This window comes from Passer montanus, unplaced genomic scaffold, assembly GCF_014805655.1.
Source record: "Passer montanus isolate IOZ18808 unplaced genomic scaffold, ASM1480565v1 scaffold56, whole genome shotgun sequence".
NCBI lineage: Eukaryota > Metazoa > Chordata > Aves > Passeriformes > Passeridae > Passer > Passer montanus.
This window is the reverse complement of record NW_024370595.1, coordinates 2364130-2390913: the sequence shown is the minus strand read 5'-3', so window position 1 is coordinate 2390913 and position 26784 is coordinate 2364130. Positions and strand designations below refer to the sequence as shown.

The 26784-nt window shown below is 38.9% G+C and overlaps 1 protein-coding gene across 10 annotated transcripts; it reads right to left on the bottom strand.

The window, feature by feature from the left end:
• Positions 1-945: 945 nt before the first annotated feature.
• Positions 946-26784, bottom strand: LOC120510192 (arylsulfatase D-like). Of its 10 annotated transcripts, none has more exons than XM_039725742.1 (12): positions 26289-26784; positions 22938-22978; positions 16561-16634; positions 15180-15320; positions 14313-14434; positions 13270-13392; positions 12007-12430; positions 11017-11153; positions 8286-8420; positions 6684-6846; positions 5758-5879; positions 2052-2410 (listed from the first exon to the last, which is right to left on the bottom strand). In XM_039725742.1, exons 3-12 carry the CDS (start codon positions 16611-16613, stop codon positions 2052-2054), a joined length of 1779 nt encoding a protein of 592 aa, XP_039581676.1. In that variant the 5' UTR covers positions 16614-16634; positions 22938-22978; positions 26289-26784. The 10 variants fall into 10 exon arrangements, with proteins under 10 accessions (XP_039581682.1, XP_039581673.1, XP_039581683.1 ...); XM_039725741.1 differs by lacking the exons at positions 22938-22978; positions 26289-26784 and adding exons at positions 18731-18889; positions 19710-20382; XM_039725740.1 differs by lacking the exons at positions 22938-22978; positions 26289-26784 and adding exons at positions 18731-18850; positions 19710-20382.

Sequence of the window (26784 nt, the reverse complement as noted above, 5' to 3'; positions counted from 1 at the left end):
CTTAACTGATAATGTAGATGTTACTGAACTGACTGGCTTTGGCTTTGTTCCCCACTGAGCAGTAGGATTCGTCCTCCATCTCTGAATCAGCCAAACTGACTTTAAAATGTGTAGTCTTTTTGTGCTCTTTTCTCCCTGCATGAATCCAGTGAAATGCAGCTGCTCTGGTTTCAGTTCCTGTCAGCCACAGAGAAGTGTCAAATCTGACAAGTGTGTAGCAATGTTGGTGCAGATTTAAACACCATCAAAAAGTGAGAACAAACGTATTTTTGGATACTTCTATTAAGTGTGTCATTGAGGCATCCAATCAGTTCATGTTCATACATGGCCTATGATTTATGTGGAATGTTTTCCACATGACTTTCTTGGTGACCTTTTAGAGAAAAGGTGAAATGGAAAATAACCTGGAGAACTGCCTGGTCAGCTATTTAGACTTGCATTTGGTGCTGCATCATGGTCACAACCTGTGCTGTTTAAACAGCAGTGACTCACCACACCCCTGACCTAGCACACTAAGGTGTAAGTCAGGAGGTTTCCTGAAACACTGCACAGGGTGCATATAATCCAGGCATGCACTCTCTTGTGTCCCAAAGCTGGTGAAAGGGATCTGCTGTGGCAGCTATGGGCTTTCTTGTCTCTTCCTGCTTCTAAAAGGCAAAAAAATACACACAGGCAACCTTGGTCCTGAATAGAGCTGCAGAGGTGTGGCTCCTCAAGACATCAAGCTTCAAGGAAACACATCACCTACAGTACCTGCTCTGCTGCTCTTACCATCCTGTGATACTTTTTAAAGTGTGGGTGACGTTACCTGTATAATAGGGCTTGAATATACAGTGTTCAGGAAGACTTTGAAGTTTGAATCTGGGCCCACAATCTACTTTTTTAGGGGAGGAAAAAATACATGAATGTCCATTTGAAAATCTGTTTTGATGCAAAATCCCTGCAAGAGCATGGTTAGGATTATATCTTGAGAGATGAATTTATTTAACCTAAGGGCAGCAAGAGAGGATTAGGTATTTTAATACCCTCCTTTTCCCTAATGACTGTACAGAGTACTGAGACTTGTTTGGCTTGGGGAAGATGACCTGTGATGATACTGTGAGGTGATTTTTTTTAACACCTCCTACTGAAAACATAGTGTTTTTTCACTGAACAAAGAATATTTTTCAGGAGGCATAATGGCATTCCTATGAAATCAGAGGCATTGTCACTCAAGTAGGACATTCAGGCTTATGAAGTGGTCTCACAGATAGATCCCAAATTTTGCAATCTTCTTAAGGCAGCCAGGAGTTCTTACAAGTGAGATGACCTAACTACATGTAAAACACATATCAGTAAGAATTGTTGTGGTTTAACATTTCAGAATAGCTAGGTACTTTGCTACTGCTCTTGAGATGCTAACTTTACCTATCTAATTTTTAAAACATCCTTGTCAGTTCAGTTTTCCCCACGAAATCTTTCATGACAGACAAATCAATGTACAGATAATGAAGCAAAAAATTGCTCTAATTTAATAGGTGTTTATTTCTGAGAGGCCAATGCATTTTGGTATCTTTCAAAATTAAATGTGCAATTTTACATTTCATTATTTTTTTCATTTTCATAATCCTTTCATTTTTGTGCAAATGGTTACTTTTCATTAAAAACATATGGCCTGAATAGGGATACTCTCTTGGGCTCAGTCCTGTTCTCTCAACAAGCATATTTTGTATACAGACAATTGCTATTGAAAATTTGCTTTTTTATCTGTCATAATTTGCTTGAATTGTAAGTCAGTAAGAAAATAAACTTTGATTCATTTATTTGGTATTTAATCCTGAATTATTCACTTGAGGGATAGATTATACAGATGACCCCTAATTTTTATTTATTTTTTTTACCACAGCCTTAATTAATTACCATTGATAAGAGAAAAGGTAGAAAAAAACCAGTCACTAATGTCCCTTTTTGTTATCCCAGTATAATTTAATCTTTAATCTCTTTATGACTGTAGTCATGTGAATGTGAAAAATTATCAATTTCTTTAAAGCTAACTGTACTTTGGTATTAGACTATGCTTTGCTATTTTCTTCATGACACCAACAGAACGGGAATGTGCCACAGCATGGCTGCAGCCATGGCTTCCATATATTATTGTAAGGAGACAGCTGTTGTGGGACTGGGGTCAGAGTCTTGCTGTGCTCTTCCACTGCTCTTCTCATTCTCCTCACCACAGTGTCAAACAAGGGCTCAGTGTCAGCTGAGAGAGGATTTGCCTCAGATGGATCTTGTGAGAGGTTGAACAGCAGTGGAGGGTCATGATGGGTTACACCATCCCCGAAACATGGACAAATTCCTCTTCTGAAACAGGCCCCAGAGGCTTCTGGCTGAAATACTGGAGTAGCATAATGAGCTTTCCATACGGTGCCACCTGTCACAGGAGAAGCACATTTGAACAGCTTAATGTCATTAGGAGCTGGGGGTGGTCCCTGAAAGGTTGGTTCATGTTTAAGTGATCTGCTTTGTTGTTCCAAGGGAAAACTTATATCATGTTGCATACAGGAAAAAGGTTCATACAGGGAAAAGGTGCTGTGGAAGCTGCCAGGGATTCAAATGGTTTTTGTGACTCATGGGTACCCCTTGGCTCTGGGTACTGTCTGCACTATATGGATGGTTAGCCCAATGGTTTCAATACAGATGGAGTCTGCCACTTTCTTGGTTCCCTTTAAAAATTTTTGTGCCTCTTGGAGGTGGGAAAATGGAGAATGTAGTCCCCAGTTTCTAGGTGTACATATTGATAGGTGGTTCTTCTTCTGGCACTGTGCATCTGAGTGAGGAAGTACATTTAGGCAGAAATTGACCACAGCATATTTCTCTGCTCATGTTCCAGCACACTTCCAAAAGGGTGGGAAGTGCAGGCTTTTAAAATCTGGAGTCTAGTTTTTAAGTTAACATGAAGAAGGCAAATAGATCACAACTTTAGAGCTTGTATTTCATAAAGCCCTTGTTCTGACCACCTGGGATAAGCACAGGTTTGTAACTTGTGGTGAAAAAGTGGTAAATTACTAGGAATACAGATGAATGTAGTCCTAGTACATTACTAGCACTTACATTACATTACATCAGGATATTTTACTTCTTCCTCCATTCTCCTTTTTCTCCTATTCTTTACCTCACATTTAGAAAGCACTACACTGAACTCAGAGGCAAGGATGTGCCCAGCAAGAAGACAGCAATTAGACACTATGTCTGAAAAAAGAGACAAGAAGAAAGGGGACATTCAACAGTTGCAGTCACTTCTGTGCTCAAAGCATTAAAGAGCTGACAACTGCATTGTCCCTACATGGAATTTTCTTTTTGGTTCAACGGAGTCAGCTGAACTTTTCTTCCTTTCTTTTCTTGTGTCTAGAGCCTTCTTTATGTCTGCAGCCTGCAGATTTATTCATCAGTCTCTCTTTTTGTCACTACCCTAGAACAATATTTTGTGAATAAATAGAATTTTAAAACTTCTTAAAAGGTGAAGAGGAGCAAATAAGGTAATATCTAAGGTAACATCTTAAATTAAAATATCCAGTTGCTGGCTGGCACTGTGTTTCTTTATTTTCACCACACAGTTTCCACATCCTGCTTCTGCACTTTTATGGAGGGATACTGTCTCAATGGCTCTGAAATGTTTAGGTGTAAGAAAACGAAGATAAATTTTAGATATCTCCATTTCTGAAATTGTGAAAGAAAGGATAAAAAATGTCTTCTGAAAGAAAAAGGGTTAGAACATGGTGGTGATACTGCCAAGGTTGTGGGTTCAGTCCCTGGATGAGTAATTTCCTTAAGAGTGGGACTTGATCATCCTCATGGGTCCTTTCCAGCTCAGAATATCATGGATTTGGAAATAAAGATGAAATATTTCAACTTTCTGAGAGCTTATGAGGGGAGATTCTCCTTACGTCTGTTTGAGTATTTGCTTTGGTGCTGGCTGGGTGTCCACTGCACCCTCAAGCTTGTCCCTGTCTTGTTACCAAAAGAATGTTTGTTTTTTGACAGAAGTGCAAGTATTCTCTGTGATATCAAGGTGCCCAGAACATGGAATTTGCTTCTTATGTCTGTTGGTCAGGCAGCATAGATATTTCTTACAAAGAGTTAAACAAGCACTCCCTGGGACATGCATTTTTTCTGAGTATCTAGCTCTAGTTGGAGTGCTGTTATGATATCAGTAAAATAGCCATTTATTATATGAGATGGACATATGGACTTACCTAGATGTACATAGAAATTAGTGATCAGAAAAACTGAACTAAGTAGTCATTCTTTTCCATAAATAATTGAGCTGAATTCTTTATAATATATACACTGTATGGTAGTGAGTGTAGAGTGTCTGGGGAGAACTGTTCTGATTCTTCTAAATTTTAACAGTCACTTTTCATAGCTGCAAATAATTAATTGAGTTGCAGAGTGGGAGACAGACAAGTCCTTGTTAGTTCACTTAGAAGGATAGAGAGAGGCTGATTCTAATTAACCTGCAGTGGTGAGCTGAGTAGACAGCTGGGTTACAGAAGGATAAAAGAAAAAAAAAGATAGTAAAAATCAGTGCTGATAAAAGCAGTGGGGGTTTCACTCATCTCCAAGAGGCAAAGAGGGATATACAATTTGCTACTGAAGTAGCTCTGAGAGAATCTGAAGGGTGCATGTGCATGTTAGGACAGCGTGTAAATTTAATATATCCAAGGGAAAGGAAACCTGCTGCTTCAATCCAAACATGCCTCAAACCCATCTTGTAACAATCAGTTTAATGATCAGAAAGAAATGGACTGTCACTAATAAGACTTATGCTGCAGAGGTAAAGGAAAGGACTCTTTAACATAGAAACAAAGCATTCTTCTGGCTTCAGTGAAGGCTTTAAAGGATAGATTGTGCCTGGGTGACATCGAGACACAATGGATTTGTATCTAGGCTGATCAAGAGACAGATGTTAACTAATAATAAATAAGTAATGTGAGTATGACATACTTGTAAATGAACTAAAACAGCCTGGTCTGTCAGCCCAATCAGAAGAAACTGCAGTTGCAGCAAAAAAATAAAAATTTTTGGCCTGGCTGAAAGCTGAGCCATATATTTGATTAACTGGTGTTTTATATGCAGAACATGGCATTGTTTTCAAGCCCCTTGCCATAAACAGTTCAATGGGAAGAATTGTAGAAATGCATGCATAAGATCTGCACATGGCTTCATAGGAACATGAAATGCTACAAAATCCACCTTGCATCTGCATCCTGTATGCAGATATAGCTATTTAAGTAGAACTTATATAGTTTAGAAGAACAAGCAATGTAATTTAGGCAAGGAAAACATCAGGAGAACCTGAAAAGCAATTCTTCAAATGTCCCATTTGATTGGAGTATGAATTTAGCCTCTCACTAAGGAAGTGACTCTTCCAACAGGAATATTATCCAGGAATTGGGGCAGTCAGACACAGATTTCTCTGCCCAGAAACATTCTGTGTTCACAAAAAATGGTATTACAGAGAAACAAAGAGAGAGCTCTAAGAATAGCGAGACATTCTTGAAGCTCTACTTCCCAGGAAGCAAACCCCTTCATCTCACGTGAGGCAGGACAACAAACAACGAGGCCTTGCAGAAGAACTGAGAGTTTGAGACCATGAACGTATTCCATACATATATATGTGTATAAACGTGTATATGTACATTTTTACATTATTTTCTATTGGAAGCTAGAGGACATTACATCATTTCTGGCCTGCAGGAGGGGGCTGTTTATACTCACTGTCCTTCTGGTGCCAGCGCACTGCGTGCAGGAACACACCGCAGTAGTGGAACAGGAACTCGTGCCTGGAGTGCTGCTCTGTCCCCTGCAGCAGGGGCAGCAAGGTGTGCCCATCCATGACCCTGATGGAGAGGACCAGAGTCACCAGACAGCTTCAGAATTTTATGTCTGCAGCTGAAGCATGAGCAGTACTCAGTCCATTTGTGCAGCGTTAAGGTTTCAGGTGTCATCACTAAACCAAGGTACTGTTCAGCTAATGAGCCCTGAGATTTTTAATTGGATGAGTGTGTGGAGACCAGTAATTAGCAGTTACTAGTTTTGCATGTACAGCTAGTTCACACATCCTGCTGGGGACATCAGACACCATTACTGTAATTTTCCTAGAAGTGATAACAATAGTGAAGGCATGGTTCACAGGTTTTAATTTTGCCACCTGAAATGTAAAGAGCTGACAGCTCTGTTGAGCTCCAGGCTTTGTAAAAATAATTAAAAAAAAAAAAAGAAGCCACTTACTGAACTGCCTAGCAATTCAGCTACAATCTGGGTTGTCACTGTGTTTAGTTACAATCTACCAGTACTTCTACGATTTCTGCTGAAATGGCTTAGCCACCCACACTTTCACATGTCCTTTAGAGAAGTCTGTCTTTTTCAGTCATCCTAATGTCCCAAATCGACCAAGTTGCTTTTCAGTGATAGGAGAACTGAGTCATCTAAATGATCCTTGATAAAACATACAGGTTTGTTTCTTTGTGTTTTTCACATATGCAGACAAGATGAGGAAAGCTGTGCAGAAAAAAAAACCTAGAGAATTACCTGGTTTAGAAACAAAGAGAATTTAATGTGTGGCTGTTAGGATGCACGACACAGTCAGTTTCTGTCTGAAAAAAGAAAGAGAAGCAATATGATTTGTGAAGCCACCTCTATACCTGTCCTGAGGCACTGCTCCTCCAGCCAGTTGAACTACTGTAGGATAAATGTCCATGAGGCTTGTAGGTTCATCGATAACTGTCCCCGCAGGCAACACTCCTGGCCATCTAACTATACCTGGGACACGGATTCCTCCTTCCCAGCCTCCCATTCCTTTTCCACCTGTTATAGAAGGGGGAGAAGTATCAAAAAGATAAAATCATAGAAGATACCAGATGTTTATTGTGCATGTACAGAAAAATGTTTTAAGACTTTTAGGGTATTTCATGCATCTTTAATGAAAACATACTAAATCCTGGAAAACAGTAGACTGTCATTAAGCAGTGGCTCTTCTCATTATTTGTATGTGTGTCTTATTTATCTGCTTGTTTTTAATATAAAGTTCTTAATAGCAAGAGTGAGTTTCACAGCTATTTATTAATTAAACTATATTTTTTAATTTTGTCAGTTTGTCTCACTGGGATATCCCCTGTTCTGCTGTATGTGGACATAAATAGTAAAGTCTTTCTATTATTGATATCTAAATTGATATTGTATCCTCTCTCTAAGCAGGCATGATTTCATCATTGTCCTCTCATCCTGAACTCCCCAGACACATTTCAATTTCCCCTCTGGACTCTCTTGTTACTAATACACTTGTGTTCAGCTAGTGGAAGTGAATTCCTTAGATTAGTTTGTAAGTTATTCAAGTGAGCCTCTTGGCCTTTTTGCATCTGTTACTAGCATGGAATCTCTATATCAAGAACGAAAGACTAATTTTACATTTAGGACTGTGTGTGGGTGGATCCCAGCTGTATCAAACATTGCTTGTGTGGCTCATCAAGTAACTTAGTACTAGACAATGTGCATTGTGATGCTGAGCGAGGTCAACGTGCACGTGACTCTTCTTCTACAGGGAAACTTGTGACTTGTGGCAGCTTTCAGTCTTCATTATACAGTAAGTGCCAAGCTGCCCAAGATGTCACAGTGGCTTTTCAAGGCTTAGTAATCTGGAGGAAGCACATACAAGAGATACCATAGGTCTTCATTTCCATAGAGCTTTTGTCCTGTGTTGCAAGCCAGTCATAGGGACTCTAGAAGAAACTTATATAGGATGGGTGAGAAACTGGAGAACTATAGTAAGAAAAATAGGCACCAGGATATCTGCCAGTGTTGACATAGATAATCAGTAGAGAGGAGCCTTTTGAAATTCAACACAGATAAATGCAAGGTCCTGTACCTTGGGAAGAATAACCCCATGCCCCATTACAGGCTGGGGCTGACCTGCTGGAAAGCAGCTCTGCATAGAAGGATCTGGGTGTCCTGGTGAACAGCAAGTGCTCCCTGAGCCAGCAGTGTGCCCTTGGGGCCAAGAAGAGCGTGGGTATCCTGGTGTGCATTAGGAAAAGCATTGCCAGCAAATTGAGTGAAGTGGTCCTGCCCCTCTATTCAGCCCCAGCCCTATAAATAGCAGGTGCCCTGACTTTGTTTCAGCCCTACAATCCAAGATTATAATCCCATCATATAGTTTATTAAATGTAGTATGTTTGGGTATATTTTTTCTATCACCCTTTTTTTTATTAAAAAAGGAAGTCTGCATGTACAAACTACTAAAATTTTACCTTTATATATCCCATTCCATCCACCCAATTGAGAATTTCCTCTGTGAGCCTCTAAGAATCCTCCATGATCCGATGCAAAATAAATGAATGTGGTATTCTTCAAGTCCTCTTTGTCAATAACATCCACAAGCTTGCCTATAAACAAAGAAAAACATCAGCAGATGCAGTCAGATTTTCTAGGTCTTGACTCCACATTCAGTGAAGACTGAGTCTTTCCATTTGTCTGAATGAGTTTTGTTATGAACTACCAGATTCAACACAAAGAGACTTTGACAAATGAGAGAGAAGGGCAATCACCAGCCATGTGAAGTTTAACAAGGAAAGTGCAGGATTCTGCAGCTGAGAGAAGGCAATCCTTGATATGTGTGTACACTGGGGAAAGAGATGCTGGAAAGAAACACTGTAGAAAGGAACCTGGGGGCCCTGGTCTATGGCAAGTTGAACATGAGTCCGCAGTGTCCTGACAGCCAGGAGGGCCATCCTAGGGTGTCCTGGGGAACATCAGGCACAGCATAGCCAGGGAGGGGATTGTCCTGCTCTGCTCTGAGAAGGGGAAGCCTCACCTCGAGTGCAGGGGACAGTTTTGGGTGCCACAGTGTAAGAATCATATAAAGCCTTTAGAGAGCATCCAAAGGAGGGCCCTGAGGATGATGAAGGGCCTTGAGGGGAAGCCTTATAAGGAATGGCTGAGGTCACTTGGTCTGTTCAGCCAGGAGAAGACTGAAGGGAAGAGAGACCTCTTTGCAGTTCTCAACATCCTTATGAAGGGGTAACGTAGGGACAGACACTGATCTCTTCACTCTCAGGACTAGTAAGAGGACCTGAGCAAACAACACAAAGCTGTGTTTGTGGAGGTTTAGGTAAGATATCAGGAAAAACTTTTCCAGTCAGAGAGTGGTTGGGCACTGGAACAAGCTCTGCAGCAAAATGGCCACAGCACCAGCCTGACAAAGTTCAAGGAACTTTTGGACAATATTCTCAGGCACATGCTGTCATTCCTGGGGTATCCTGCACAAGGGCAGGGGTTGGACTTTGATGATCCTGTATGGCCCCTTCCAACCCAGCATATTCTATGATTCTTTGAAATTATAAGAGCCCTAGAGAAAGCCAATGAGTGTTTAAACATTTGTTTCTGGTCTATAAAAATATTTTTAAAATTGGAAAATAAATGAGTGATACTTTTATTCAAGCTACTCAAAATACTCCGTCACCTTTGTTCTGTAGATTGTGCTTCAAGAATTATCTTCACTATGTAGCCTCAAATATCTTGAAAAGCTTAAATAATAGGGCTGCTCTGATTACTAACCACAGACAACTGCTGTGTATCACCAGGAACTGAACAAGGAATCTGAGACCAGGCTGCATACTATCAACCAAAATAATCTCCTGATGTCAGCAATAAAAACTTCATAGACTGTAATTCAAACCTAACTTCATAAGGCATGTTTTCTGTACTGACCTCATCAAATGTTTACATAGAATGTGATTTATCTTCAATTAATTGTTGTCATCATCTTCCTTATCAAATACCTTTGCCAAGAACAGCTTCCATACCTACAAAAGCAGCCGCAAAAGCTGAACTGCACAAGAAAAAAGCACAAGCCAGTGATCACCACTTCTGCTCAGTCTCTTTTCCTTTCCTGTCTCTCCTTGCTGAAACTAGTTATTGACTTCATCAAACACAAAAAATGTTTAGATTGAGTCTAGGTATGTTCTGAATTAGACCCCAAATCGAGAGCTATCCAACTCTGGAAAGTTTTGTCCTCACTAGCTGCTACCCTGTTTCAACAACATGTTCTTTATATCTTGACTTCCGCCATCCATCTCTGCTTACAGAGCCTATGTTTGAAGGTGGCTGATGCCAAAAGAGGAAAGAGGAGCATGGCTGAGTCCTCTGGTTCAACTGGATCTTGCAGGAGTTTTCAGCCTGTCCATTGAAAGCAATCAGGTTCCTCTCAAATTACGATTTTGTAGACATGATTACTGGAGAAAAATGAATTGAAATGAAAAGGAATTGAATGAAAAAAGGAAATTAAATGAAAAAGGAATTGCATCGTGGCCTCGACAGGAGGCAATTTGCTAATAGAGCCTTTATTTTTGACAACATAGAAACAGTAGCTATCTCTCTCTCTCTCTCATTGAAAAGAAAAAAAAAACTAAATAAAAGTTAGGTTTAACTTTAAATTAACCAATCAGAAGTTTAACCTGATTGGTAATCAAGAGCCTAGACTACGGGCTAAGTGAGTCATCACTGACTTCACACAATTTATTAAGTGAAACTCCATATCTTTCTAACTTTTGGCTAGGAGAGGTTCTGACTTTTTTAAAAATCAAAATGTATAAGCACAGAAAACAATCATCATATAATGTATTATTCAGCAGTGACTATTTACATCTTCTAAGACCAGAGCTGGAGAAATAGCACACATTTTGATTAACAACATGATCACAGACACATTTGATTATTTGACTGCATTTAACACTTCAGTGTAGAAGCATGTAATTTAAAAAAAGATAATGAACAAATCCTTACAAGGAAAGTTTAAGCTTTCATATTAAGAAAATAAAAAAGATGCATTGTACGGTTGTGGTATGGTAATCTCTGAAATCAACTAGGTAACCAAGGTGAGTGCACTGTGTTTTACATATGTCAAAAGGGAGTTTAGTGATGACCTTTTTAATTTTTCCACATCGAAGTGAATGAAGAATTTTCTTCAAGACCAGCACTTACCCACCATCCAGTCCATCTCCTCTACATTATCTCCATACAGGCCATGCCTGCTTCTTCCCTGAAACTTCTCTGTGGTAATGAGAGGGGTGTGAACATGTAAAAGGGAAACAAAGAGAAGAAATGGTCTATGCTTGTTTCTGAAATAAAAGAAAACAACAGTCATTTCTCTTCAAGCTGTCACTCAACCCAAAATATAACAGTGGTATTGCAGTTACTCTCTCAATTTATATTTATATTGTTGAGATCCAAACAATTTTTACTTTGATATCATTTTGGCTTTGAGGTTTTGGGAAGCAGAGTGGATTAAAACATACCCCTCAAAGATGTTTTAAGACCAAAAAAGTAATGGGTCCTTTCTTTTTCCAGTTCCAAATTATACATGCAAAACATTAAATAAACAACAAGAAGAGGTCATAGCCAAATGACTGACACATTCCTGAAAGCAAGGAGAGGAGGACTCACTTGCCTAAACTTAAACATGGATGTGTGTCATGAGGACCTGAGATGTCCTCATGGAAGGGGCAGATATCACCCACAGTGGAACTGTATTGCTTCAACATCAAGCCAGGTAATATCCTAGGAACCTGAGATTAGCTATGCTCAAAGTTTTAGAGAAGGAATTTATTCCACCTCACATTTCCTTTAGAAAACAAACACACAACCCCTAAATCCTGACAGAAATATGGATATGCTCAGATTTAACACACAAATACTTTTAAAGGCTTAGCATTTTTTTCAATTCCAATTGAGGTTATTGATAATAAATGAAGAATACATTTGAGAAAAAAAATAAACAAAACCCACAAAACTAAAACTCACTATCATGCTCCTGTTTGCAAAACATTAACTTCATATGACACTTTGTATGACAGTCCATTCATCACCCTAAGATAATTTTTCTGTTCCTACTGGCAGAAGGCACAGTGCCTGGTCAGGACCCCTTTGTATTGCTTGTTCCCCCCCAGCCTGCTCCTCACCTCTGCTGATTACCTTTCAATGAATGTAATTGCCTCCTTCAGCACATTAGAAGTAGTTTTTTGTAGGTTCATTGGTTGTTCAGTGATATCATGGTTTCTCATCAGGATGCAGTTCCAGTACTTGGTGAAACCATAGCTGGAGAACCAGGAGATGAAATGAAGGAGACCACAGATAGCCAGACAGATGATTATTTTCCATTTTACTGGGAATAAATTGGCAAGTTTTCCAATCACAAGAGTAAATACTGCAAGGATGATCATCTGAGTGTAAAACCAATACGTATCTTGCAAAGACTTGGCCAATTCAGGGTCATCTGTGCCTTGACACTCATTGACAAGGGTAAAAGGCATACCATAAAAATAATCAAAACCATGATTTAAAGGATGGTGGCAGTGGTCATGGCGGGTTTTGCAGTTCACACCCATATGCCACTTCCCTGGAAATAAAAAGCAAATATCTTAAATCCTGTATTAGGGTGTGTCTGCCTGTATTTCTCTGTTAAGATGCAGCCAAGGGAGGAACTGGTGACAGACTCAGGGAGCAGAAGTACAGTGACAGACATTGATGATCCCCTCTCAGCCATGTCTTCTCAAGGCTGAACAGCCCATCTCCCTCAGCCTTTCCTCATAAGAGAGATACTTCAGTCCCATAATTATCTTTATTATTGATTAATAAGTTAAACAATACTGGGCTCAGTGCTTAGGGACACCACTGGTGACAACTTTTCCCTGTGCCACTGATTACAACACTCTGGGATCAGCTGTTCAGCCAGCTCTCAACCCACTTCCCTGTCCACTCATCCAGTTCACAATTCCAGAGTTTGCCTATGAGGATGTTGTGAGAGACAGTTTTAAAAACCTTGCTGAAGTCAATATCATTAAGATCACTGTGCTGAAATCAATATAATTAAGACCATTGTGGAGTCTCAGTGCCAACTGGCAGATGACATTTTTCTGCTCTAATACATCAGTAAATATCTCTGCTGATTCATCCTAAAGCAATCCATACTGGGCAAACAAGATTCTTTCCTTTGAACTCACTTCCATTTGCAGTGTGTATTTATGTAATACATACACCTCATTTTGGATTTACCAGATATGCTGTACTCACATGGGACTTGTGGACAGTGTTCTAAAAACCCTGCTGATTTTGAAAGTTATGCATACAAGAAAATCTAGTTTAACTTATCCTGGAAATTTTGACCAAAAAATGTATTTACAGAAGTAACCTAATTAGAATAACAAAAAATGAAAAGGCAACAACTTTGGTTCATACCTACAAGTGCTGTAGAATAACCTTGCTGGTAGAGTATTCTGGCAAAAGTAGTTTCATTTGGTGGGAGTCCCCCCGAACCACCATTCCAGAAGAGAACCTGCCTTTGAGTACTGGATGCCATGCCTAGAGGGGAATAATAGTCTTTAGAATAAAGCAAGCCAGACTTCAGAATTCCAGTCTTCTCCGACTGTGCTTTCTACTGCATGGGACCCAGTTGCCTAAGCCCAGTGCCTTTTTCTAAGCCATTTCCTATGCCCTAGGATATTCTGCTTGACTGCTAAAATGATGTATTATCCAAGTTCCATGTCATCATATGTTAGTCCAATGCAGATGCCTCACCTATGCTGGGGTGTCTACAAATGGCAGGAAGACACCTACATTTGGATATTAAGCAATTTCTTAAAATCAAAAGAAAGTTCTATCAAAATATGATGTTAACCAAAAAAAAAAAAAAAAAAAAAAAAGGCAAATAAGTTTGATCTAGAACAAAAGGCTTACAGGGTCAGGGGAGCACACTTCTGAAATGTACAGTTCACTATTACATTTCTCCTTCAGTGAATCAGAATGACATCAGAAGCTACACTGATTATTACTGATAATTGCAGTGGCTGAATTCTTCTGTCATAAATTTACATGGCTGAAGTAAATCTGTTTTAGGACACAATTGCTGAGAACTATTCTACAGCCTGACACATTTCACTGGGAAAACGTTTCCCAGGATACTAAAAATATTACATTTCATATAAACATAGTGCCACTGAAACACAATATCACGCAATTTTCTTCTTTCTTTTTCCACCTCTGGGTGCTATGTAGTGTTTGGATTTTTGTCCATTTCTGTGTGGTCATTTAGCCACACATAATGTGTTTTATATGGGGATTTTCCCATAGAAATCAATCATTAGCCCTCTCTAACTTTTGCCCTTTTTACTGAGACTCCAAATCCCAAGATTAACGGTTCATTAACATGTTTTTTTTAAGGGGATTTTTAATATCAACACTGACTAGACTAACTGCAGCAAACCATTGGAGAGAGGCCCAACCTGATCTGATGGGGTATCTGCCAGTCAGGAAAGCAGCTCTGCTTGGAGTACAGACAGCTGCTGCAGCAATGTGCTGAGTAAGTCTCACTCCATCCTTTGCCAGGCCATCAATGTTAGGGGTCCTAAAGAGAAAAGTCCCATCTCTGATGAAAATGTATTACACAGAAATTCATAGCATACTGCTCGTCCTAATTTTGTTGTATCACAATCAAATTTAGAAAAATCTGTTTACCTAGAACTCAGCTAGAAAGGTTCTGTGTTTTATATGTATTTTTGAGATACCTTGACTCCTTAGAAATGAGGTTTCCATGGGTATATGTGCTTTTATTATTAACTAAAAAAATGGGGGCGGTGCGGCGGGGGGGGAGGGGGGAGAAACAAGATATTTCAGGTATGTTCCACACCAAATCCCATGCAGCAAAGGGAACAAGAGTCTGTTCACAAACAACATAATAGGCTAGGACAAGGACACATCATTCTCTCAATCAATCTATATACAGATTGATAACTGCACTAGTGATAAATACATCTCAAAGACTGACCTGTCATTTCATAATAAATCAACTAGAGTTGTTAATTGATATTAAATTCTAATCTCATGCCTTCATGTTTCAACCCTGGAATTATGGAAATTTATGTATTATACTCATGCCTGACAACTACAGTGCACAGACACATTTGCAAAGTTCTGAGTCCCAGAAAGTTTCTCAAGCATGCCTGTATAATTATGACTCCAGTAGGAATTACTGGATTTTGTTCATAGCTTGAAAAGAAGTGTATCTAGATAAATGAATAAATTAATAATGAATTTTAATGCTAAGTATCATCAGTATGAAGTTCACTAGGAAGGGATAATTTATTTCATACCTTATTGTATCATTGCCATAGCAACCCACATCTCCAATACCAAGGTCATCAGCCAGTATCAGTAAAAAGTTAGGTTTGGAAGGATTTGATACACAGGTTCTTGGAAACAGGCACAAGATTAGCCAAATGTTTAAGTATCTCCTAAAAGCAAAAATTAAGAGGTAACATTACAAAAAAGCAGTTGTAAGTTTTACAATAGTCTTTAAACTACTATTCTTAAAGTTTCATGGGGACTGAGTATAGGTGCAAACAGCAACCAAAGAGTGCCAGCAGATGGAGCTCCTAAATATGCACAGAAGTCCTTACTTGAGTTTTATAATATTTGTATCATTTTCTGGGATTATTATTGGGATTATTATTATTATTATTATTATTATTATTATTATTATTATTCCACACAGGAATTTTGTGTCTGAATTTCTTTATTGACATTTGCATTGATCTCTGCAGATGTTCCCAGTAGAATGAGTGGTTGGATAATTACAAGTGTCCCAAGGCATCCCTGTATGGAGCTGTAGGATGCTCCTGTTAAGGCTCCTGGAATGAAGGTGATTGTCATTATGGCAATGGCTTGATTGTGACATTTACTGCACCCACTGCTACACACAGTGTCTGCAAAGTGCTCCTTAAACCATGGGGCCATCTGCAAAATCAAGGTGCAGCAACAGGCTTAAACTTGATTATCTTTCTAGGAGACCCTAAGAATATCTTTGCACATTTTAGCTGCTCAAAGTGTTTGCAATTGGAAGCTTAGAGATGCTCACCTGAAGTAAAATACATGTGCTAGAACACATCTTCTGCCTGCTAGTTCATTAGTAGATACTACATTAGTTCATTGGCAGATACTACAATATGATCAATGTATAGTGAGTGTACTATACTATACACTATACCATGTCATACAAAAAGTAGGCTAATAGATTTTGGAATACCAATAGAGCCAAACCTGTATTAGGTACTATTGGGGTGGTGGTAGCAGGGAAAATGTAAGATTAGCTGCTTGATTTCTGAAGCACAACACCTAAAATCTAGGAAAGAGCCTCAGTGAATAGGAAGCTTAGAGATGCTCACCCGAAGTAAAATACATGTGCTAGATCACATCTTCTGCCTGCTAGTTCATTAGTAGATACTACATTAGTACATTGGAAAATGCTACAATATGATCAATGTATAGTGAGTGTACTATACTATACACTATACACTCCTAAAACTCCATGTCATACAAAAAGTAGGCTAATAGATTTTGGAATACCAATAGAGCCAAACCTGTATTAGGTACTATTGGGGTGGTGGTAGCAGGGAAAATGTAAGATTATCTGCTTGATTTCTGAAGCATAACACCTAAAATCTAGTAAAGAGCGTCAATGAATGTCTTTCTTACCCTTGTTTCCCATGGTAAACTTCATAGTTTTCCATTTTATGAAACAGGTACATAGTCTGTCACTCATACAAATTCTGATGAAAAAGGAAAAGAAATAAATCTGAATCCAAAAGTTCTGCTGATTTTGCATGCAGTTTTGCAAAGTCTGATCTGTTTACAGCTGCTGCTAACTCCAGGGGGACTTGTGAGAATTTGGAAATAAGGCAAAATGATGATGGCTTTAAAAAAGAGCTAGAGGTGCCTATTACTCCATACATGCACAGAACTGTTGGTGTTACTGAAAAGAATGTTCTCACCATTTTACAAATGAGGTAAAACTATTATCTTACTTTTTTTACTTAACCTCAGATGAACTTTAAGGAAAACTACAAAAAATATATCAAATAAAAGCCATTCTGGGTTGTCACCATCATTCTTAGGAAAGGGGCTGTATTGTTCTTTGGTTTAGATGCCATCTAGTACATTCAAGAAGGGGTTTCTATCTGAATTGTTACTAAAAACTTCTAGAAACTAGAAGTTACTAGAAACATAAATACCTTTATGATTATTTCCTTAAAGGACTCCAAACCTTAATTTGTAAATTTAACAAGCCAGTTTTTTTACTTGCCAACTCCATGAAGCCAACCTGGACTTTAAAAATCTAGAAATAATATTTTTGTTTGTTAAATATTTATTTTTGTCTGGTGAAGTAAATTTTTATGAGTGGAAGTGATTTTTTCTGCTTGTTTAAACAGAGTCACTTTGAAAAAAAGAACGGCTTGGGAAAGTACTTCTTTTCCTTGTGAATGACCTAAGTGACCTGCAGATAATGTTGCACTGGAATTGTGCAAATAGTCCTGCAGAAGTACATGGTAAACTGGCTCCAGTGGGGACTGGCACGTGCTCAGCTTTGGGGAGTACACTGAGGTAAATTAGAGATGTCATTCATTCCATCACTGAGAAGAGAGAAAAAAATTGGAACTATCCCACCCATGCAATATCCCTACTTTTCCACATTTTTTGCTATTTCAAAACAGCACAAGAACAAAGATGTTGTTGGCTGTACCAAGGAACAGCTTGAAAGTAATAGGAACATTTACTTTCTATAACAACTCAAGACATGTCTGTAAACACAGAGTCACTTCTAAACACAGAGAACTGAAAAGTTCTATCTTGACTAATGAAAGACTTGGGTTTTTTCCTCCAAAAATAAAAATACAGCATTTTCTGAGAGCTTTTTTTCTGTTTTTTAGTACACAAGAATTCACCTGGAGTGTCTGAGAAACACTAAGCTGTCCAGAGCAGAGTAAATCCTGCCTTATGCATTTCAGAGAATGAGCCATATGACAGGAAAAAAAATGCAGATATTGTTATTCTGGTCAGGAAAACAGTATTAAGAGTCAGAACTTGGGATCCATCGATGATTTTTCCAAGCAACATATAGATTCTTGTTTGGTGGTGGCTGAGACAATAAAGGAAATAAAAAACACAAAAAAACCCCATACCTCCCCACCACCAAAGAAAATAAACAAATCCCCCAGAAAAACAAATCTCCCCTCAAACAAACAAAAAAACCCCATACCCCCCCACCACCAAAAAAAAAAATCCCCCAGCAAAACAAATATAAACCCCTCAAACAAACAACAAAACTTCCAAGAACAAACAACAAAGCAACAAAAAACCCAACAAACTTGATCACTGTTAGGTATGGATTTTTCTACAGTGTTGATGTTGGCAGGATCCCAAAAGGCAGCACTGAAAGCTCATCCTCCCTGCCCAGTGCATGGGTCAGAGATTAATGGGAAGACAGGAAAGCCTCTCTGACTCATTGCTTCAGCAAGACCTTACTTTGAATGCAGATGCCAGGACCCCACTAACAAAAAAGCAGACTGTAATATACAAAGGAAAGGACATACTACTAGCAACAAAAAACCCAACAAACTTGATCACTGTTAGGTATGGATTTTTCTACAGTGTTGATATTTCCCTTTGCTGTTGGCAGGATCCCAAAAGGCAGCACTGAAGGCTCATCCTCCCTGCCCAGTGCATGGGTCGGAGATTAATGGGAAGGCAGCAAAGGCTCCCTGACTCAATGCAGTGGCTAGTTGAAGCAAGACATTACTGTGAATGCAGATGCCAGCATCCCACTATCAGAAAAGCAAGCTGTATTAATATAAAGCAAAGGACTTACTACTAAGATCTCAAATATTTCTGAGATGGCAGTGCAGTGGTGCTGTCACAGCCTAAATGCAGCTCCCCCGAGGCCCAGTGAGCTGGGGCAATGATGAGGCAAGTGTCTGAAGCCATTAATCTGTGACAACAAAGGATGACTGATGGCTCTGGTCATCACCTACAATGGCAATATCTTCATGGTGCATTAACAACAGGCAGAGCTCTGCCTTCCCAGCCACTGTTAGACAGCATTACATTTAAGAAGCTTGTGGTACAGGATTAAGCCAAAAGTATTACAGGGTAAATCTTCAGTCCACCAAGTAGCTGAGGATCAGCCCCTCTTTGCTGAAGTGGAGCAAAAGAACCAGACAGATCTGAATATCTAAGAAACCCCTTGATTTCCCAGGGCGTTGTTCAGCTTTCCAAGCTCTTACAACAGCTCTGCTTTCTCCCCACAGGTTCTTACATCACAGCCAGCTGGTCACAGCAGGCACATCAGTGTTTAGACAGAAACTTGTGTAGAGGTCATCAGAAAAACCATAAACTTGAACTGAGCACTGGTGGTATTAAAAAGATCTAAATACCATTGGATGTGGCACCATCTGATTTACTGCAAGCCATTTTAGGAGCACTTCTCTTACTGAAGGACTACAAGAATGACCACACTTACTAAGAAAACCACCACAATTTAAATATGCATATTCACATTTCTCTGTTAGGGCTTGATTCCTTCTGAAAGCAGAACTCTCTCTGACAGCACTAGGATGTTATGAACCCACTACTGGGCCCTAGGGCTTGTCCAGTTTCCTTAGCTATTAAATGAGAAAACCCAACGTGATTTATGAATCTAACAGCCGCCTCTAAAAATCAGCAATCTTTTACAGAAATCCAATAATACATTAGACAGTAATTCCCTCTGTAAGCCAGTAAGCCACAATAAAATGATTATCAGGACTAACAAAAAAGGCCAGCCCCTTTTAACAATATGGAAAACAAACCCTCTTCTCAGTTATTCTGGTTCCGAAATCCCTCTTGCTCCTGGATGTGCTGAGCAGTCCTGATTCTCTAAAAGGTGTGTGGGTGAAAGCAGGCAGGAACTGGCTCCTGTTCTTCTTGCTCTCCCTTCCCCCTCTCTCCAGCATGGACACACTGGGATCCCTGCCAGCAACAGCCAGTGAACTGGAACAGCCATCAAATGGGAACAGCTATGCAGGTTTTACACGAATTCCAGGCAAAGTACAAAGTCCTTATTGTTTAAATAGTAGCACAGCATGGCTACTGCCTCTCCTCGATTTCCTATCTGGTTAATTCTGAGAAAATTTGTATAAAGTTTGGCACTGCTCTATTTCAGTGCTTCAGAAGACATGATATAATAACAAAATATGCTACAAAGGGTTTTGTTTCTCCCACACAGCTTTTCCAGCCTTCCAGATGAGATAAAAGGACTAGCTTGTTCTCCTTTTCTTCTGTCACATTGTTTTTCTGTTTTCATTGCATTTTCTAGAAAGGTAGGCATACCTGTGCTGAAAATGTGTTTATTTCTAGTGTTTCCTATCCATCCCTTCTTTCAGATCTTAACTCTGGTGTAATACATTTTATAATTCAGAAGGTCTTGAGCAATTACTTGGAGTAGCCTTATTTATTTGCTGACATTTTGGTTCTCTGTGCTACTTGAATACAGCAATTGCTGAATTTAAGCCTGTGTTCTAGAGAAGTCAGTAGGAGTTGGTGAGATAGAAAGATGAACAGCAGCTAAAACTATCAGATTCATATAATCTAGTGGCAGGGATAACCAGGGATGGAGAGAGTTTTTTATTTTTTTTACCCCCTTGCACTTATGATTATGCACAGTTGTTTTTATGTTGTGACATTGGGCTACTGTTATTCACATCTACTTGACTGTAATACTTATTTTGTACAACTGCTTAACAGCTTGTGATGCTTCTGGTGCAAAGACTTGAAAAAATTTTGTTTATCAAAAATTACATCATGCTTTGGGAATGGCAGATCTTTGAAAACTGCCAATAATACAAGTAATTAACAATTACTTGTATTAATAATACAAGTATCAATAATTATTATTAATTAATAATAATTAATTAATTGCATCACATTAATATTTTATTAAATATTATATTAAATATTATATATTGCTATATTGTATTATAATTAAATATTATAATAAATTATATTGCAATTAAATTATATTAATAAAATTAACAATTACTTGTATTAATAATACAAGTATCAATAATTATTATTTATTAATAATAATAATTAATTGATTGTGTCACATTAATATTACATTAAATATTATAGTAAATATTATATATTAATATATTGTATTATAATTAAGTATGATAATAAATTATATGGTTATTAAATTATATTAATAGTTTATTAATTAATAATGATTGATTAATAATACAAGTATTAACTTTCACTGGCTTTCATGCAAATTATGACTAAACTTTTCTTTATATCTTATTTACATCTTTCTCACCATGTGTTCTGGAGATGGGCCACTACTGAAGATGGGCCCATACTGCTGCTGGCATGACTTAAAAATGCAAACTGAAACAAACTGCACTGCCCCTACCCCCCAACCCCCCGAAAAAAAACCCCAAAAAACCAAAAAATCCCACACCTTCACATTTTTCCCTGCTAGCAAAACTCTGTCTGGAAGCAAAGACCTCACATTCTCAACACTATGTTGCTGACCTAACACAGAGTTAACAGCCATGATTACTTATTGTCCACAGAAGTAAATTTTAAACAAACACTTTTTCTATCAAAAAAAGTAAAGTAATGAATAACACCAATGGAGAAGCGAGATGATTTTTATCTCTGCAGCTTGAGCCAAACAGCATTTCCTCCTCTTCACCTAACCAATTTTTCACTGCACCTGAGCACAGAACGCTGCTGTTTACTCCCTGCTGTAAACACGCAAATTCTCTGCCAGCAAAAACTTTTTTTTTAGTCACTCTGTATTTTATACTGCTGTTTTCTTTCTGGTTTTTTACACATGTCTGAGTACTAAAATCAAACACTGGCATTCATTTAGCTCCTTCTCCCTTTGAAAAGCTTTGTGAGTGAACATAGAGTAGTGAACATAAATACTGATATGACACACAAAATTTCATAAAATCTGGTTGCCAGTCTTATATCTCTTAAGAGTAGCAGGGAATTATAGTGGCACAATGAATCCTTTCTGAGCACTAATACATTTAGGCAGAGCTACAGAGGGAAGGGCTCTAAAAGGATCTTGAACATAAGCAGTCCCTGACAGCCCCTTTGAGTCACTCAGGCATTCTTTCCAAGATGGGCACAAGAGGAATGCTCTCCACCTCTGCCTGTCTCATATTTAAATTTAAAAAAGGAGCAAATTATGAAATCTGCTTTTACCTATGTCTTCAGCCCCATCCCAGCACTTTATTTTCTCATGGTATTAAATGCTGTGTATTTGCTGATCACTGTGGTGATCCTGCTTGTGGATTAAGATAGGGTCAAGGACAATTCCACCTCAGGTGACATACTGCTTACTGTTCCAAGTCCATATTCTAAGTTGTTATTTAGCAGTATTGTGCACTATACAGTATCCATGCTTAGAGCTCCAACTCATTATTTTTCAGCAATTCATGGAGAAAGACTGCAAGTATGTTCAGTTATTAAACACTAGTAAACTTTGAAAGCAATATGGAAAGAAAGACTATAAAACATACATATGATACATACATGTGTAAACCTTTTCAAAATTCCCTAGAATACTATTTCTGGAAATTATGATAGAGACATAGTCAGACTTCCATTCGAGAAACAGATCTCATTGCTTGAAAACATGTAAAGAAAAAAAATAATTGGCAGCTAGTATTACTGACGGATTGTACAACATCTGCTTAATGAATCAGGTAAGTGCAAAACATCAGAAAAACACAGACAACTATTATGTAACTTCTGTTTACAAGACTCAGCATGGACTTACACAATAAATGAGAGCCTTATTAACAATGATCTTGAGCACAGATCAGAAGCCACTGGCACAGCCAATCAGATGTTGAAGAAATCCTACCAAATTATAAAAATTGGTGCTTATGCTTTCCTTATAATTATGTTCTAAGTTGACACTGCTGTGCTCAGTGCACATCTAGAGAATGACAGCATTATAAATTATAGCATCCTTTGATTCAAGAAATCTGCTCCTTCAAGATGTCACAGAGAAGCTGTACCTGTGCAAGAGCCTTACACCTTAGACTGCTTCTGTGAGGGCCTGTACAAAGGAAAAGACAATTTTAGTTCTGTGGTGCCCACAGTCAGGGTGTTATCAAAAAAAAGGGTGGGGGGAAATAATTACATAATTTTTTATACAGTTTAATTTCCTAAATGATGGTAAAGAAAGAACAACAAAAACTTAAAGAAAATGAAGCATCAGGAAAACTGATTCATTTGAGTCCAGGGTTCTTGGGAAAAAAAATGCAGGTTGGTCAATTCAAGTAACACAGTTTTAATTTGTCCAAGTTCAAACAAATGCATTCAGGAAGGAACCATAAACCTGCCAATGTGAAGAGAATGGCAGCAATGGCTTTGCAATGTAGCAATGCAGTCCTGAAAATAAATTAAACTTATAGAAAGCAACAGATTGAGCACAGTGACCAGCATGATGTCAGAGGTAAAAGAGAAATTCAATCAATCCTTCTAACTTTTTACAAGGCAGACCTTATTGCTTTCTACAGCTACCTGAAAGGAGTTTGAATTGAAGAGGTAGTCAGCCTCTTTTCCCAAATAACAAGTGACAGCACAAGGGGAAATGACTTCAAGTTGTTCCAGTGGAGGTTTAGACAGGATATTAGGAAAAATTTCTTCAGAGAAAGGGTTCTAAAGCATTGAAACAAGCTGTCCAGGAAAGTATTTTAAAGGTACAACCAGAAGTGCAGAGCATCAGTTATTAAATCTGGTACCTCCCCATAAGAGATCAGAGGACTCTAATAATCCAGTCTAAACATTTCTGCAAAATGAGACCAAATGCCACAGAGGCCCAAACTGGCCAGCAAATTTTGTGTGGACACACTGGCTTTAAACAATTTTGATTATCTGCAAACCTTATCCAAAACTCATTCTTTTCAGCAGCTGTTACTACATATGACTGCTCTACCATTTCTTTCTCCAAACTTGTCAACCATAAATGAATCAACTTCCAATAAAATTTATTCCACTTGCCTGTAATGCCATAAAGTCTGCAGCTGCCTCAACAGTAACTTTAAGAGATTTAGCCAAAAAAGTTTTCCAAAAAAGTTTTGCTTAGTTTATCATGGGGCTGAAGCAGGGGACCTAACTCAACATGGATTGGTAACAACTTTCTCCAGCCAGCAGCCTTGTCTAGACTCTGGATTGGGCTTTTTTTTTTTTTTTTTTCATCTTTGCTTTACAGAAAGCAAGCTTCAAGCCTGAAACTGCTAGAAAAAAAATCATTCTTGATGTGCTGAATTGAAAGAAAAAAAAGAGATAAACTTACAGAGAATAAAAAATACAAACCTCCACTTTAAAAACATCTCCTCATTAGCAAAATATTTATTGAAGCCAGACATATCTCATTTTTCACCATCATCCCGAAAAGCCTGGCAACGCCTCTGCTCACTGGGAATCCACCACAGAAAGGAACTTCTCATTCTTAAAAATGCTAAGAGAGATCCAACTCCAGCAGAAAAATTAGGAATAAATCCTTGTTAATTAAGCTAAAAGACTGTATTTACACAGAGCAAAAGAATTTGCCTTCTAGTTTTCTTTGTCTAACTTCAGATGGTGGAAGAAATAATTTGCACACTGCTGCAAAACCAGAGCAAAACTCCAAATTCTTTAACACTTATTTAAATATTAAAAAAGTGAATTACAATTACTACATATATAGAAATATTTACTGGTAATGCACAAAATCTCTCTCTGCTTAGCTGTTGGCTGAAAATAGATGCTTGCTTTCCACCTTGTACAAAAGCATGCTACAGAACAGCTTCACCTCAGTGAACAGTATATCAAAATGTAATTACATGTATTAATTTCATATTACATTATGGCTCTGAAGGAAGCCCATTCAGCATACCATATGCCACCTACTGTTCCACCCTGTTGACCCCTTTTCTTCCATAGCTTCCAGGTATACAGATGTTCAGAAGAGGAGAGGTATCAAGTGGGGAAAGACAGAGAGAAGAAATCAAAAACTCCTAGCTGGTGTGAGCACAGCCAGTTTCTCAGTGCTTGCAGCTGGTGAGCCAGAAACAGGTGCTGCTTACCAACCAAAATACAAGGGATGCCCTTGCAAGAATGCCAAAAGCAGGAGATCATCAGTAGCCTCTCTCGCTCTCTTTTTTTTTTTTTTTCCTTTCCATTCTGCACTCCCAGGGAACCAGCCTCAATAGCTCTGACTAGAGGGGATACAGTTTTTAGTGGCCTGGAAAATATCAATCCTTGCTCTCTTGTATCATGATTATATTACCACTTAGCTTTGTGCATTTTCAGTAAGTAATACTGTCGTGGCAAGTTACCCAAATGTTTTAATTTATTATGGCAGCACCCTGCCTTCAGAGCAACAGCAGTAAGGGATGGTCTGGCCCTAGGCTGTAAATTACCTCAAGCATTTTCACATTATGATTAGCAGTTCCTGGTCTAAATTATCTAATTGTGCCTTTTGGCTTCAAACTACTCACCCAGGAAGAGAGACCTTTCCTTCCAGCCAGGACAAGAGCAGGGCCCAAAAGGAAAATCAGAGAAAGAAAGAGGGCAGAGGAATGAGATTAAAAGAGCAGCAACTAGGGACATGGCTGCTAGAGGAAGAGTGAAGAACACAGGGAAGAAAACTGGAGGTAAATCATGCTTTGTGTCTGTCCCTATGAAGTAATAATAGCAATAATAATAATAATAACCACCTCCAAAAACTGGAGTTTGGTTTGAAACACTAGAAAGTGCTTTGTGTCTGTCCCTATGAAGTAATAATAGCAATAATAATAATAATAACCACCTCCAAAAACTGGAGTTTGGTTTGAAACACTAGAAAGGAAGGAAAGCACAGCTTGTTATTTATTGTACTCTGCTGATTCTCCCTATCACACACTGCTGCAACCATGATCACACATTTTTTTTTACTATTTATGACCTGCTGGACCAGCTTCACCGTCAGTGGAGGCTGAGAGCTTGGCAGAGGAGGATGGCACTAAGAGACACCGCCCCCCAAGGAGAGCACAGCTCTGCAGGGCAGAGTTCTCTGTTCCAGCTCAACTTCCCAGCCCTGTCCCATGGGAAGTGGAATGGAATCTGCCTCGGCAAGCTTTGCCAGCCACTCCCACCCGAGTCCCAGGGCTCGGCGGCAATTTATGGCAGATTCCCCTTTTGCCAAAGATGGCTCAGCTCTGTTGAAAGAAGGGAAAAAACAAGCTGTCTCCGAAAAGATAGGCAAGTGTGGGGGTTTTGGGGGAAGGTTTTTGTTTGTGTGTTTGTTTTTTTTTTTTAACAGAACAAAACAATCCAACCAAAAATAGAAAGGGGGGGGGGCGGGGAAGAAACCCAAACAACCCCCCCAATTTTTTACTTACTCCATGCTCATTCACTGCAGGAGCTTTGTTGTCACTTCCCTCTTCACCTCAAGCTTTCTGATCTTTGCTTCCAAGGAGGGGTTACCAAAATCACGCCTCATATCATCATATCAGAGTAACTGGCAGTGTCAGCCTTGTTTAAAAAAGTAGGCAAAGGTATTTACTTCATCCTGCCTGCTGCAGGGGAGGGCTTCCTTGCCTTTCCCTGGTCAAACGTGTCGGGTAAGGAAGAATTGTTCTGAAGCAGATGTGGACATCCAGCTGCTGTGACTGCCAAGGCAAACAGAAGAGCCTGAGCAGCAGCTGAGGGAAAGCTCCTAAATTTCAGGCAGTGAGACAGTCGGCTACATACACTGTATGGAGAACCACCCTGTGGATGGAAGTGGAAGAGCCCTGCCTAATGCAGAATGAGCCGAGCAGCTCCCTTGGGGTCCGAGAAAATCCATTGTTGTGTTGTCACGTTGGTGTGCTCACGCCAATCCTGGCAGCCTGGCTA